We start from the raw sequence: 14,124 nt of genomic DNA, 5'->3' as shown, positions 1-14,124 counted from the left end.
TCTGGGGGTCTAACTACCTCTGGGGGTCTAACTACCTCTGAAGGTCTAACTACCTCTAGGGGGTCTAACTGCCTCTGGGGGTCTAACTACCTCTGAGGGTCAAAAAGAACCAGCTCTCATCACCGTGTATTAAAATCATCTCTAATACACATGTATACGTATATCCCGTAACTAAGAGTTACGGGATGTAAGTTATATGGAGATATGATATGTTTTGCCTGAGGGTATAGTGACATAACTAGACACAGTGGCAGTATAACTAGGATGACCTCCCTACACTGATATTTAATAACACAATTCGCTCACAAAGTAATTAGAGTGGTCGAGAGGTAAGGGAACAGTTCAGGATAAACCGCCAAGCCATCACGACTATATAGCACGTGGAAGGGGGTCAGGATAAGGATTTGGGATGGGTCGAGGATAAAGCCAACCCAATTCCTTACCCCGGAATAGTTGGGGATTGAACACCGACCTGCATGAATCGAGACCGTCGCTCTACCGTCCAGCCCAAGTGGACTGGAGAGAGAGAGAGAGAGAGAGAGAGAGAGAGAGAGAAAGAGAAAGAGAGAGAGAGAGAGAGAGAGAGAGAGAGAGAGAGAGAGAGAGAGAGAGAGAGAGAGAGAACAGCAGAATGCTTCAGTTGGCTATAGAAGTGGCTGCTAGACTTTAACCCAGACACGTGCAAAGTAATGAGTAGATGTTGAAGGCTCGTGCAGGAGTCAGAAGAGCAGGAACAAGTATTTAGGTCTAAACCTCTACGTAATAAAGTCATCGGTATACGAAACACTGCTGAAACTCATGGCGGCCATCATGAACCTAATAAGACCTAACAATATGGACCTAAACAATAAATTAAACTGGAGTAATTAGAAAAATTAGCTACAAAATGGTCTCGGGATCGAGAGGTTAATCACGATTTTTTACATTATTCATCTCACAGTAATTATAATAAGAAAGTAGGGACATGATCACAACATGCAAAATTCTCATGGGTGTTGAAAGAGCAGAAACAGCAGTAAAGTAACACGCCATCAAAAGAAGATACTGTACGAGAGAGTCGGGAGTCAATGCGTCAGGTGGCCGACAACTGGAAAGTTGGGGCCCGGAAACTGGAGCTCGACCACGCCGATCACAGTTCGGTCAGCATGACATAAAGTGGTCTGGTGAAGCATGATACAATTTTTTTGTTTTTTTTTATGACAAAAGTATCGGTAGGAAGAACAACAGCAACAAAAGCAACAGCAGAAGCAACAACAGAAGCAACAGCAGAAGCAACAGCAGAAGCAACAACAGAAGCAACAACAGAAGCAACAACAGAAGCAACAACAGAAGCAACAGCAGAAGCAACAACAGGGGCAACAGCAGCACAAGTCGCAGCGTTCAGTATGGAGCAACACCGTGTCCCCGGCGAGGCGCCACCTTTTATAATTACCCACTCCATCGGTCATTCCATTCAAGAGCCAGAAATGTGTATTTTACTGTTTACTATTTTTAGGCATGTGTGTGTGTGTGTGTGTGTGTGTGTGTGTGTGTGTGTGTATGTGTGTGTGTGTGTGTGTGTGTGTGTGTGTGTGTGTGTGTGTGTGTGTGTGTGTGTATGTGTATGTGTGTGTGTGTGTGTGTGTGTGTGTGTGTGTGTGTGTGTGTGTGTGTGTGTGTGTGTGTGTGTACTCACCTAATTGTGCTTGCGGGGGTTGAGCTCTGGCTCTTTGGTCCCGCCTCTCAACTGTCAATCAACTGGTGTACAGATTCCTGAGCCTATTGGGCTCTATCATATCTACACTTGAAATTGTGTATGGAGTCAGCCTCCACTACATCACTGCCTAATGCATTCCACCTGTTAACTACTCTGACACTGAAAAAGTTCTTTCTAATGTCTCTGTGGCTCATTTGGGTCCTCAGTTTCCACCTGTGTCACCTTGTGCGTGTACCACCCGTGTTAAATAATCCATCCTTGTCTACCCTGTCAATTCCCCTGAGAATTTTGTATGTGGTGATCATGTCTCCCCTAGCTCTTCTGTCTTCCAGCGACGTGAGGTGCAGTTCACGTAGTCTGTCCTCATAACTCATGCCTCTTAGTTCTGGGACTAGCCTAGTGGCATACTTCTGAACTTTTTCCAGCTTCGTCTTGTGCTTGACTAGATACGGGCTCCATGCTGGGGCTGCATACTCCAGGATTGGTCTTACATATGTAGTATACAAGGTTCTGAAGGATTCCTTATACAGGTTCCTGAAGGCAGTTCTGATGTTAGTCAGCCTCGCATAGACCGTTGATGTTATTGTTTTGATGTGGGCTTCAGGAGACAGGTTTGGTGTGATATCAACTTCCAGATCTTTCTCTCTGTCCGTTTCGTGAAGGACTTCATCTCCCATTCGGTATCCTGTGTCTGGCCTTCTAGTTCCTTCTCCTATTTTCATTACCTTACATTTACTCGGGTTGAACTTTAGTAACCATTTGTCAGACTATTCCTTCAGTTTGTCTAGGTCATCTTGTAGCCTCATACTATCCTCCTCTGTCATTGTGATGGTGTGTGTGTGTATATGACATGCGGGGTATATATATATATATATCACCCAACAATAACTTTACCTCATACGAATATACTTATAATCAAATGTTCGGAGGCTTTTATAGATAAAAAAACACATACACCATCACAAACGGAAAATGGCCAGCCAACGAACACAGTTTTATAATCCTGGTCGACGACCGTTACCTGGGGGACATTTTTCCCAAAGACTGGCTCAATTGCACGCAGTAATTCTTCAGATTGTGGGCAACATTTTTCAGCCACACTCCACCAGCTCTGCCCGGAGGTCCTTTGGAAACATTCCAATATATCTTGGCTTGCCAGGCGTAAATATCTAGTGGTCGCCTTAACTTCCGAGGTGTAGCGGCAGTGTGCGGAGTCAGCCCCTCAAGTGGCAAGTCAGTGTACCGTCAACACTCTAGTAAGGGGAAAGTTCCACTGTGAACACCAATAGCCTGTCAGAATGGGAGCCGGTCGGCCGAGCGGACAGAGCACTGGACTTGTGATCCTGTGGTCCCGGGTTCGATCCCAGGCGCCGGTGAGAAACAATGGGTAGAGTTTCTTTCATCCTATGCCCCCTGTTACCTAGCAGTCAAATAGGTACCTGGGTGTTAGTCAGCTGTCACGGGCTGCTTCCTGGGGGGTGGAGGCCTGGTCGAGGACCGGGCCGCGGGGACACTAAAGCCTCGTAATCATCTCAAGATAACCTCAAGATAGCCTCCCATCCTGGCCTGTGGTTGACCTTTCCACCGCTGGTAATATCAACATTATGGCACACTGCTAGTTCCCAAGACCATACTAATACCACCACACTTCACGATAACATATTATTTAACTAATATTCTCATACACCAGCATGTTTGTTATCTTGATGGTAATCTTGGGCATAGTATGTTATCAAATCACCTCATTCTTTGGGGCAACACGTGAGAAACACAAATGCAAACAAGCCTGAATGGTCCCCAGGCATACATGCAACCGAGAACTCACACCCCAGATTTGACTCGAACCCATATTGCCAGGAGCACTATGCAACTGGTATACAGGGCACCTTATCCACTCGACCATCACGACCGGACAAAAGCTGATGGTAGCCGAGGCTATTTCCCCGTCAGCCCGCCGGCACTCTGATGGTAATCTTAGGCATAGTATTTTAGGATCTTATTCATGTTCATATCCTTAAAAGCTTGCATTTGACCAGGTTAAAATCCAGTAGTTTAATTTCAGACCATCTTTTAAATATATCTAGTTAATTTTACACAGTATAACAGTCCTCATCTGTTCTGATTCTTCTCCTTAGATTCTCTCCCTATATAGTTATGGAGAGAGAGAGAGAGAGAGAGAGAGAGAGAGAGAGAGAGAGAGAGAGAGAGAGAGAGAGAGAGAGAGAGAGAGAGAGAGAGAGGGGGGGAGAGAGAGAGAGAGAGAGAGAGAGAGAGAGAGAGAGAGAGAGAGAGAGAGAGAGAGAGAGAGAGAGAGAGAGGGGGGGGAGAGAGAGAGAGAGAGAGAGGGAGAAGAGAAGCAATTCAAAATGTGCAACACAGAGATCTAGGGAAGAAAGGAAAGATGTTTAACAAGAAGTCAGGGTGAGAAGGTTGGGAGAGTGTCTCTCTCTCTCTCTCTCTCTCTCTCTCTCTCTCTCTCTCTCTCTCTCTCTCTCTCTCTCTCTCTCTCTCTCTCTCTCTCTCTCTCTCTCTCTCTCTCTCTCTCCCCCTCTCTCTCTCTCTCTCTCTCTCTCTCTCTCTCTCTCTCTCTCTCTCTCTCTCTCTCTCTCTCTCTCTCTCTCTCTCTCTCTCTCTTCGATAGTCACAGACTGTCACGTACATAGAGGACCGTGACTCACCAGTCATGTCGTAGTCACAGACTGCCACGTACATAGAGGACCGTGACTCACCGTCCGTGGCATAGTCACTGCCGCCCACGTACATAGAGGACCGTGACTCACCGTCCGTGGCATAGTCACTGCCTCCCACGTACATAGAGGACCGTGACTCACCGTCCGTGGCATAGTCACTGCCGCCCACGTACATAGAGGACCGTGACTCACCGTCCGTAGCATACTCACTGCCGCCCACGTACATAGAGGACCGTGACTCTCCGTCCGTGGCATAGTCACTGCCGCCCACGTACATAGAGGACCGTGACTCACCGTCCGTGGCATAGTCACTGCCTCCCACGTACATAGAGGACCGTGACTCACCGTCCGTGGCATTGTCACTGCCGCCCACGTACATAGAGGACCGTGACTCACCGTCCGTGGCATACTCACTGCCGCCCACGTACATAGAGGACCGTGACTCACCGTCCGTGGCATACTCACTGCCGCCCACGTACATAGAGGACCGTGACTCACCAGTCATGTCATAGTCATAGACTGTCACGTACATAGAGAACCGTGAATCACCGTCCGTGACATAGTCACTGCCGCCCACGTACATAGAGGACCGTGACTCACCGTCCGTGACATAGTCACTGCCGCCCACGTACATAGAGGACCGTGACTCACCGTCCGTGGCATAGTCACTGCCTCCCACGTACATAGAGGACCGTGACTCACCAGTCATATCGTAGTCACAGACAGTCACGTACATAGAGGACCGTGACTCACCGTCCGTGGCATAGTCACTGCCGCCCACGTACATAGAGGACCGTGACTCACCGTCCGTGGCATACTCACTGCCGCCCACGTACATAGAGGACCGTGACTCACCGTCCGTGGCATAGTCACTGCCTCCCACGTACATAGAGGACCGTGACTCACCGTCCGTGGCATAGTCACTGCCGCCCACGTACATAGAGGACCGTGACTCACCGTCCGTGGCATAGTCACTGCCTCCCACGTACATAGAGGACCGTGACTCACCGTCCGTGACATAGTCACTGCCGCCCACGTACATGGGACCACAAGCGACCACCAAACACCGGATAAAGCGACCGCCTGGTATCACCCGCCACCAGGCAATTCACATTCAAATCAACGCCATAGAGTACGGCCTGCAACTTGCAATTGAATACATTCTCCATTCCCCAACGCGCTCTGGGTTTGAAAAGTTGATTACGTATTGTTGTGTTGAGAGGCCGGTGGAGCTGCCAGGTGCTCCTGGGAAGCCATTGTGCTGGCTTATTCTATTTATTAACACCATCAGAATGGTGGCTTGGTTGGGCCGGCCACTCAGGTAACTATACCTGGCCTCACACTCGGTCTGCTGGGTCACATGGGCAGCTGCTGGCCGGCTGGCCCTTGTCTGAGTGGTTGATTGACCATCTGAGTGGCTAGTGAGTGGTTGGTTGACCATCTGAGTGGTTGGTTGACTATCTGAGTGGCTAGTGAGTGGTTGATTGACCATCTGAAGGGTTGGTTGACCATCTGAGTGGCTCTGAGGTACTGATTGACTATCTACTTGGTTGGTGAGAGACTGATTGACCCTCTGAGTGGCTTTTGAGGAACTGATTGGCTGTCTGAGTGGTTGGTGAGGTACTAATTGACCGTCTGAATGATTGGTGGGGACGGGAGAGGGGGGGAGGGGAGGGAGCTGATTGACCTTGTGAGTGGCTGATGAAAGTCTGAGTGGCCGTCTGAATTGGTGGATGAAGGACTTATTGGCTTACGGGCTATTCATGCCCGTGCCACCTCTTGAGTGGCTTAATCTTCATCAATCATCAATGAGCAGTTGGCTGGTCTGGGTCACGATCCCCTGGATATCTATCCCAGCGTGACGGATGTCTGTCCCAGCGTGACGGATGTCTGTCCCAGCGTGACGGATGTCTGTCCCAGCGTGACGGATGTCTGTCCCAGCGTGACGGATGTGTGTCCCAGCGTGACGGATGTGTGTCCCAGCGTGACGGATGTGTGTCCCAGCGTGACGGATGTGTGTCCCAGCGTGACGGATGTCTGTCCCAGCGTGACGGATGTCTGTCCCAGCGTGACGGATGTGTGTCCCAGCATGACGGATGTCTGTCCCAGCGTGACGGATGTCCCCATTTCGTCGAACGGTGAGACTGCGCATCCACGTTTCAAAATATAATCTGAAAACACGGTTAATTACCAATTAACAAAAAAAGTTAACGGCATAAATGGAATGAATATTAGAAGACAACTGAACAACCCGGAGAACAAGGCAGACTTGAGAACAACGAGGTTCCGTTATTGAGGATTCTATAGTGAATATTCGTAATGAGGATTGATTTTAGAAGACTCGTTAGTGAATACTAATTTGAGAAGATTAGAAAGCGTGAATTGGTTTGCCAAGAATCCCGAGTGAGGATTGGTTGGTAAGAATTAGTTAATGACTACATTACGACACGGAGGTCCTCGGTAAGTCTGATTTAAGTCTCAGAAGACTTTTAAAAGACCACAGAATATATGTGTGTGTATGTATATGTATGTGTATAAAGTACATATGGAAGCTGATCAGAATTGCATTTCACCTTTGTAAATGCATATTAATGACACTTCGATCACTTTATGTAGAGCATACGTAAATCTGTGTATCTATGTATTTACGTATGTAGGTTAGCTTAGCTTTTTAAAAGTACCGAATCACCTTCTGTGGTTGAGTGTTCAATAAATCCCTGAACTATATGTTTAACACATCTCTAACCCTGTCCATGGAGGACAGAAGAAAATGTATATATGCTGGTTAGCATTGTAAATGTGTGGCCACGTCTGTGGTAGAAAATAATAATAAAAAAAGACCTCATCAAGTCAGTTTATACAAATGAAATTGATGTATTGAATAACCAGATGATATAACAGTCAATTCCCCCATTATACACATCATCTCCTATAAAATTCTAGACCAAGTTTGAAGCTCTGAGAAGAGATCAATCAAAGGGACCAGCTGGAATACTTGGACGCGAATTGAAAGAGTTGAATAATGTGTTAAATGAACCATTGTTCATCGTCGTTCCCTCGTTAATGACTACCGGCTGAGTCGCTGATGGGTTGAGGATGGCTTATTCATCATGATGAATAAGCCATACTAAAAATGTGAAAATATAGAGTTACTGATAGTCGCTCGGGTACATATGGGTACAGGAAGCTTGAAAAGCCTTTGCTGTAGGAGGTCACTGCAGGTTACTGCCAAGTAAATGACCTGTTGAGTAGTTAGTGATGGTGTTGAGTAGTTAGTGATGGTGTTGAGTAGTTAGTGATGGTGTTGAGTAGTTAGTGATGGTGTTGAGTAGTTAGTGATGGTGTTGAGTAGTTAGTGATGGTGTTGAGTAGTTAGTGGTAGTGTTGAGTAGTTAGTGATGGTGTTGAGTAGTTAGTGATGGTGTTGAGTAGTTAGTGATGGTTTAGTTATGGCCCATTTCCGATGCTATTCTCGTATCTTCGCCTGGAACCACACAAGGAGTTAGCCTCATTTAGCTTCCTGTTCTTGTTCACTCCACTTGTTCACTGTTCTTAAGACTGAGGAAGTTCTTCCTCATATGCACGATTGTTCAGTTTCAACCTTCTTCCTCTTGTCCCGCCTCTGTTCATGATGAACACTTCGGTTCACTTCATTTTGTTAATGTTTTTAACAATGTTTTTGTCCAACCGAAATTACACTAAATAACCTTCCACCTTAATTCCACGTAGACATTACAAAATCCTCCACCATCATGTCAACCAGACTACCCAGCCCGCCATCACCGGCTCAACCATACAGTGGACGACCTTCCACAGTCACCAACCATACAGTGGACGACCCTCCACCACCACCAACCATACAGTACACGACCCTCCACCACCACCAACCATACAGTAGACGACCCTCCACCACCACCAACCATACAGTAGACGACCCTCCACCACCACCAACCATACAGTAGACGACCCCTCCACCCCCACCAACCATACAGTACACGACCCTCCACCACCACCACCAACCATACAGTAGACGACCCCCATCGCCACACCAACCATACAATAGACGACCCCCCACCACCAACAACCATACAGTAGACGACCCTCCACCACCACCAACCATCCAAGAACCCAACTGTTCAGTCAACAGACACACACACATTGCAAGAGAAGAACAGAGAAGCGCCTGGCTGACAGCGCCCGTTGAAAGGGAACTCGGATCGTCCCCTTACACCAAGTTAACGCGTGTAATTGGATAGTTAACTCAGTAATGAGCCAGCACGCTTAGCGAGGATCGCCAGGGCTTACCACACTGAATGTGGGGATCACCAACAAGTGTTGCGCAATTGTTAAACATTTGCAACATTTGCATCGCACACAAGTCGTTGTGTGCGAGAACTAGCAACTGCTAATTACAGGATCCCAGCTGGTTGCACTGACGGCCCATTATAACCTGTTTGTCTATTTATCTAAGTAAAGGACGGGTGTTTGCAACATAATATATATTAATAATCACTAAAAAACATTAGTAACAACATTATATATGAACAACTAGTTTGCATAAATATGTAATGATAGTTGCTCTAATGTTTAATCCCAATAACATTATTGCAAACACCAACATTTACTACACAGAAACAGAGATTGTTAAATATGGCAAAGGTATTTTATACACGTCTTTACCCCCTGCTCAAAAGTACTTGTTATAATGTATTGTAATTCAACCCCCCTTCCCCCCCCCCCACATACATACACACACACACACACACACACACACACACACACACACACACACACACACACACACACACACACACACACACACACACATATATATATATATATATATATATATATATATATATATATATATATATATATGCTCAACCGCGAGATGAGTTGGAACTCGCGGTGGTAAAGGTGTACCCAGTAATCAGCGCGAGGTTGTTAGAGTCTGAGACCAGTCTGACTGTGAGACTGCCAGGGAAGATGATGAACTCCGCCTCAACACGTCTTGGTATATATATATATATATATATACATAATGAGGTATACTCATTATACTCATAAACTGCTCAGTCTCTCTTCCAGCCTTCCTCATCCTTGCTTTCCCCCCCATCCTTTCCTATTGTTGCTCCCTGCTCCCCTCATCCTTACTGACTCTCTATCTCATTTCTCATTCAATCAAAGTTTACAGACAGTTCCGGTGTTTCACAATTATACCTAAATTGCTAATTGTTTAACAGTTAAACTGAACGAGGCTGTGTGTGCTCTCTCTGTCTCTGTCTGTCTGTCTGTCTGTCTGTCTCTCTCTCTCTCTCTCTCTCTCTCTCTCTCTCTCTCTCTCTCTCTCTCTCTCTCTCTCTCTCTCTCTCTCTCTCTCTCTCTGAGACGGCTGCTCTTCCTCTGACAGCTGAGGAAGTAGGCTACTCCCTCCTACTCTCTCACAGCTGAGGGAATGGTGGGAGAGGAGCTGCTCCCTCCCACTCTCTCACAGCTGAGGGAATGGTGGGAGAGGAGCTGCTCCCTCCCACTCTCTCACAGCTGAGGGAATGGTGGGAGAGGAGCTGCTCCCTCCCACTCTCTCACAGCTAAAGGGAGAGGTGGGAGAGGAGGCTGCGTCATTAGTGAGAGTTATAAAAATATTGGAGGATGCTTGAGTTCCTCCATTGTTTCCTTGACAGATGTTATGGTGAGTGGCCCGTTCCTCATGTTTATGAGGGCTGACGTCCCGTTCCTCATGTTTATGAGGGCTGACGTCCCGTTCCTCATGTTTATGAGGACTGACGTCCCGTTCCTCATGTTTATGAGGGCTGACGTCCCGTTCCTCATGTTTATGAGGACTGACGTCCCGTTCCTCATGTTTATGAGGGCTGACGTCCCGTTCATAGCTGACGTCCCGTTCCTCATGTTTATGAGGACTGACGTCCCGTTCCTCATGTTTATGAGGACTGACGTCCCGTTCCTCATGTTTATGAGGGCTGACGTCCCGTTCCTCATGTTTATGAGGACTGACGTCCCGTTCCTCATGTTTATGAGGGCTGACGTCCCGTTCCTCATGTTTATGAGGGCTGACGTCCCGTTCCTCATGTTTATGAGGACTGACGTCCCGTTCCTCATGTTTATGAGGACTGACGTCCCGTTCCTCATGTTTATGAGGACTGACGTCCCGTTCCTCATGTTTATGAGGACTGACGTCCCGTTCCTCATGTTTATGAGGGCTGACGTCCCGTTCCTCATGTTTATGAGGGCTGACGTCCCGTTCCTCATGTTTATGAGGGCTGACGTCCCGTTCCTCATGTTTATGAGGACTGACGTCCCGTTCCTCATGTTTATGAGGGCTGACGTCCCGTTCCTCATGTTTATGAGGGACTGACGTCCCGTTCCTCATGTTTATGAGGGCTGACGTCCCGTTCCTCATGTTTATGAGGGCTGACGTCCCGTTCCTCATGTTTATGAGGGCTGACGTCCCGTTCCTCATGTTTATGAGGACTGACGTCCCGTTCCTCATGTTTATGAGGGCTGACGTCCCGTTCCTCTTTCGGGGGCATCAAAGAGCCCCTGACGTCAAAGAGAGCAAACTCTGATATCACGCAAATAATTGATGTTCTTGAAAGAAAATAAACCTCTACATTAATGTTACGCGATTTCATTTCAACAATTTAATTAAATTTCAATTCAATTTAAATTAATTTCAACATCCAATTTAATCACCCTTCCAAATATAGGCAATTAACCTCAAAAAATCTATTAAACCATCTCATCGGCTGCCGTCGAGTGCCGTAAATTTAAACGATGATAAAAGTCCAACTTTCAAAAAGTACCCTTGAGAGATATTAAGAAACTATTTCACCGAAACTGACACCAATTTGGTCACGCTCTTGTGCTTATTGCGAACAATCATGAGTTAGTTGCTCGGAGCCCAGGGAACGTTTAGAACATCGTTACTACCGGTATTTTACGAGTTACGTTCAGTTTTTCCCAACAACATTTTTGTGTGTGTGTCTTTTTAGTTACAAATCAATTTTGTAATTAAGAAAGGAAATATTATCATTCGAGCATGTTCTCTGGAGCAATTCCTTTTATCAGAGATGGGAGAGAACTAAGAGAGATTATGGGAGACTGCGAAGAGAGGCAGAGGAGGGAGGAAGAGAGTCACAGACCAGGAGTAGGGACGGGGGTGAGAGAGAGGGGGGGGGAGAGAGAGAGGGTGAGAGAGGGGTTCAGAGAGAGACGGTGAGAGAGGATGAGAGAGAGGGGAGAGGGGGGGGGGCAGAGAGAGAGAGAGGGTAAGAGAGGGGTTCAGAGAGAGACGGTGAGAGAGGATGAGAGAGAGAGAGAGAGAGAGGATGAGAGAGAGGGGGGGGGGGAGTGAGAGAAAGGAGGTGTCGGCACTGTAAACAAGGAGGCGGCGTAGGGGACAATGAGAAGGAAATGGAAGATTGACAGAAGCTACGTTTTATCAACCTTCTATTTCCACTACAGACCTGCAGTACTACCATGACGGACCAGGGGTCAGCGAACCACAGGGTCTGACTCTGTGTGTTCCCACAGGGTGGGAACGCTGACTAATTAGTTAGTAGTTAGTAACAGCTGATTGATTGACAATTGAGAGGCGGGCCGAAAGAGCAGAGCTCAACCCATGCAAGCACAACTAGGTGAATACACACACACACACACACACACACACACACACACACACCATTAGTCCTCCTTACTGGAGTTAGCTTCTTGAGGGTTACCCAACTTCCCCGCTTGAAGGAGATGAGTGGCTACCTCTACACCGGTAAACTGCTCCAAGATAACACGAGTTTACGACCAGCTATCATAACAGTATACCCAACTACACCAGACTTTACTCAAGACTCCTGCACTCCGCCGGCTGATAGACAACAGTACTATTACGTGTACTAACGATGTAGTTAAGAACCAGGGCTACTAGTAACTAGTTATTAGTGCAAGTTTGTAATCTAATAGTACAGGAACAAAGAGAATTCCCTGGAGTTTAGTGTAAATATCGAGTATTTAGTGAATGTGAATTAATGACTAACGGATCTGTCGTGGTTACACGACAGGCAGTGTCTGGGATGCTCCCGGACGCAGGTTCGAATCCTCGTCACGGCCCTTGTGGATTTGTTCTGTCGTGGTTGTCGAGGGGCCGTTTCAGCATTCGTCGTTCCATAAAGACGACCGCTAAAGTGAGTATTGGTCGTCTTCCTCGAAGTTTCCTTCATCAATTTCTTCTCTCTCAACTACACCCATAATTCTGTTTCTCCTCACTTAGCTTACTCCTTCTGATCTAACTACCTCCCACAAGCTACACACGCGCACACACATGCACGCACACTCACGAACGCCAACACATACACTCACGCAAGCTCCAAAGCGCACACATAAACACACACAAAGGCAAAGCACACTTAAGCCCGCACTCAAACATAATCATACACAGATGTGTAGTTAGATATACACTCTAACAGCTGCTACATTAACGCTTCACGAGCAGCTGGACAACTGTCCACAAAAATGGTTGAAGTAATTAAGACTCCATTCTGAAAAGCTTGATTTTGGAGGTTTCCCAGAGACGAGGACCAGACTTGCTGCTGCTGATAGTGCTGACACCACTACAGCTGTGCTGACACCACTACAGCGGTGCTGACAACACTACAGCGGTGCTGACAACACTACAGCGGTGCTGACAACACTACACCAGCGCTGACAACACTACAGCGGTGCTGACACCACTACAGCTGTGCTGACAACACTACAGCGGTGCTGACACCACTACAGCGGTGCTGACAACACTACACCAGCGCTGACAACACTACAACGGTGCTGACAACACTACAGCGGTGCTGACAACACTACACCAGCGCTGACAACACTACAACGGTGCTGACAACACTACAGCGGCGCTGACAACACTACAACGGTGCTGACAACACTACAACGGTGCTGACAACACTACAGCGGCGCTGACAACACTACAACAGCACTGACAACACTACAGCGGAGTAATATCACCGTTGGAAAATCTACAACAAAGTTCTGTGCCGAAATTAAAGAAAATACAGATCATACCATTTTGAAATTCCTGCTGGAACTGACGATTTCACTGTAGCAAGGATACAGTCTCCAGCGTAAACTGTAGACTCAGTTTTTCCTGTATCTTGCAACTACTGTCACTACTGAGAGTTAATGAAACTACTATTACTACCACCACTACTTCTACTACTACTACAACACTTAGGGTACTTATCATATCTCTTCTATGCTGTGAGGCGTTCAGTTAGGTCAGAAACTCCGAGGAAGACTCCATACACGCATTCCTATCAGACCGGTCGAAGGTTGAGAGGTGGGGCCCAAGAGCTGAGCCCCACCCATTGCTAAATGGGTATTTTCAATGTAGGAACCCCAGAGACCGTTAATGGGTGGATTGTAACCACCTAATTCCTGCCCTCTAGCTGACACGACACCTGCCATTATCCAAGGAGTTTTGTGCCACTGAAGATAAAAACAGTTCTAATGTCACTATGTAGTGAAGGCTGGTGTGGTCATGGTCTCCCTCACGACCGTCTGTTGTTGTTGGCATCCTGTATTTTTGCTGTTTGTTAATTCATCCGTTTTCTCTCTGTCTGTAACTCTTTTTATTCCACACACACAGTCAGTCTGTCTCGCTCTCCCTTTTTATATTTCTGCTTCTTCATTTTCTCACTCTTTTTGTCTCTTTTTGTCTCTCTT

At 46.9% G+C, this 14,124-nt stretch overlaps 1 protein-coding gene across 1 annotated transcript; it reads right to left on the bottom strand.

Annotated features, from left to right (window-relative positions):
- Positions 1-9,874: 9,874 nt before the first annotated feature.
- Positions 9,875-10,864, bottom strand: LOC123763893 (serine/arginine repetitive matrix protein 5-like). The gene has a single exon (XM_045751198.2). It carries the CDS (start codon positions 10,862-10,864, stop codon positions 9,875-9,877), a length of 990 nt encoding a protein of 329 aa, XP_045607154.2.
- Between the last annotated feature and the right edge of the window lie 3,260 nt (positions 10,865-14,124).

This window comes from Procambarus clarkii, chromosome 23, assembly GCF_040958095.1.
Source record: "Procambarus clarkii isolate CNS0578487 chromosome 23, FALCON_Pclarkii_2.0, whole genome shotgun sequence".
NCBI lineage: Eukaryota > Metazoa > Arthropoda > Malacostraca > Decapoda > Cambaridae > Procambarus > Procambarus clarkii.
Note: the sequence above shows the minus strand (reverse complement) of the source record. Positions and strands in the feature narration are given on the sequence as shown.

What these genes read in the sequence shown, in the direction of transcription:
- LOC123763893 (XM_045751198.2), bottom strand. Translation starts at nt 10,864, where the DNA reads ATGAGGAACGGGACGTCAGCCCTCATAAACATGAGGAACGGGACGTCA.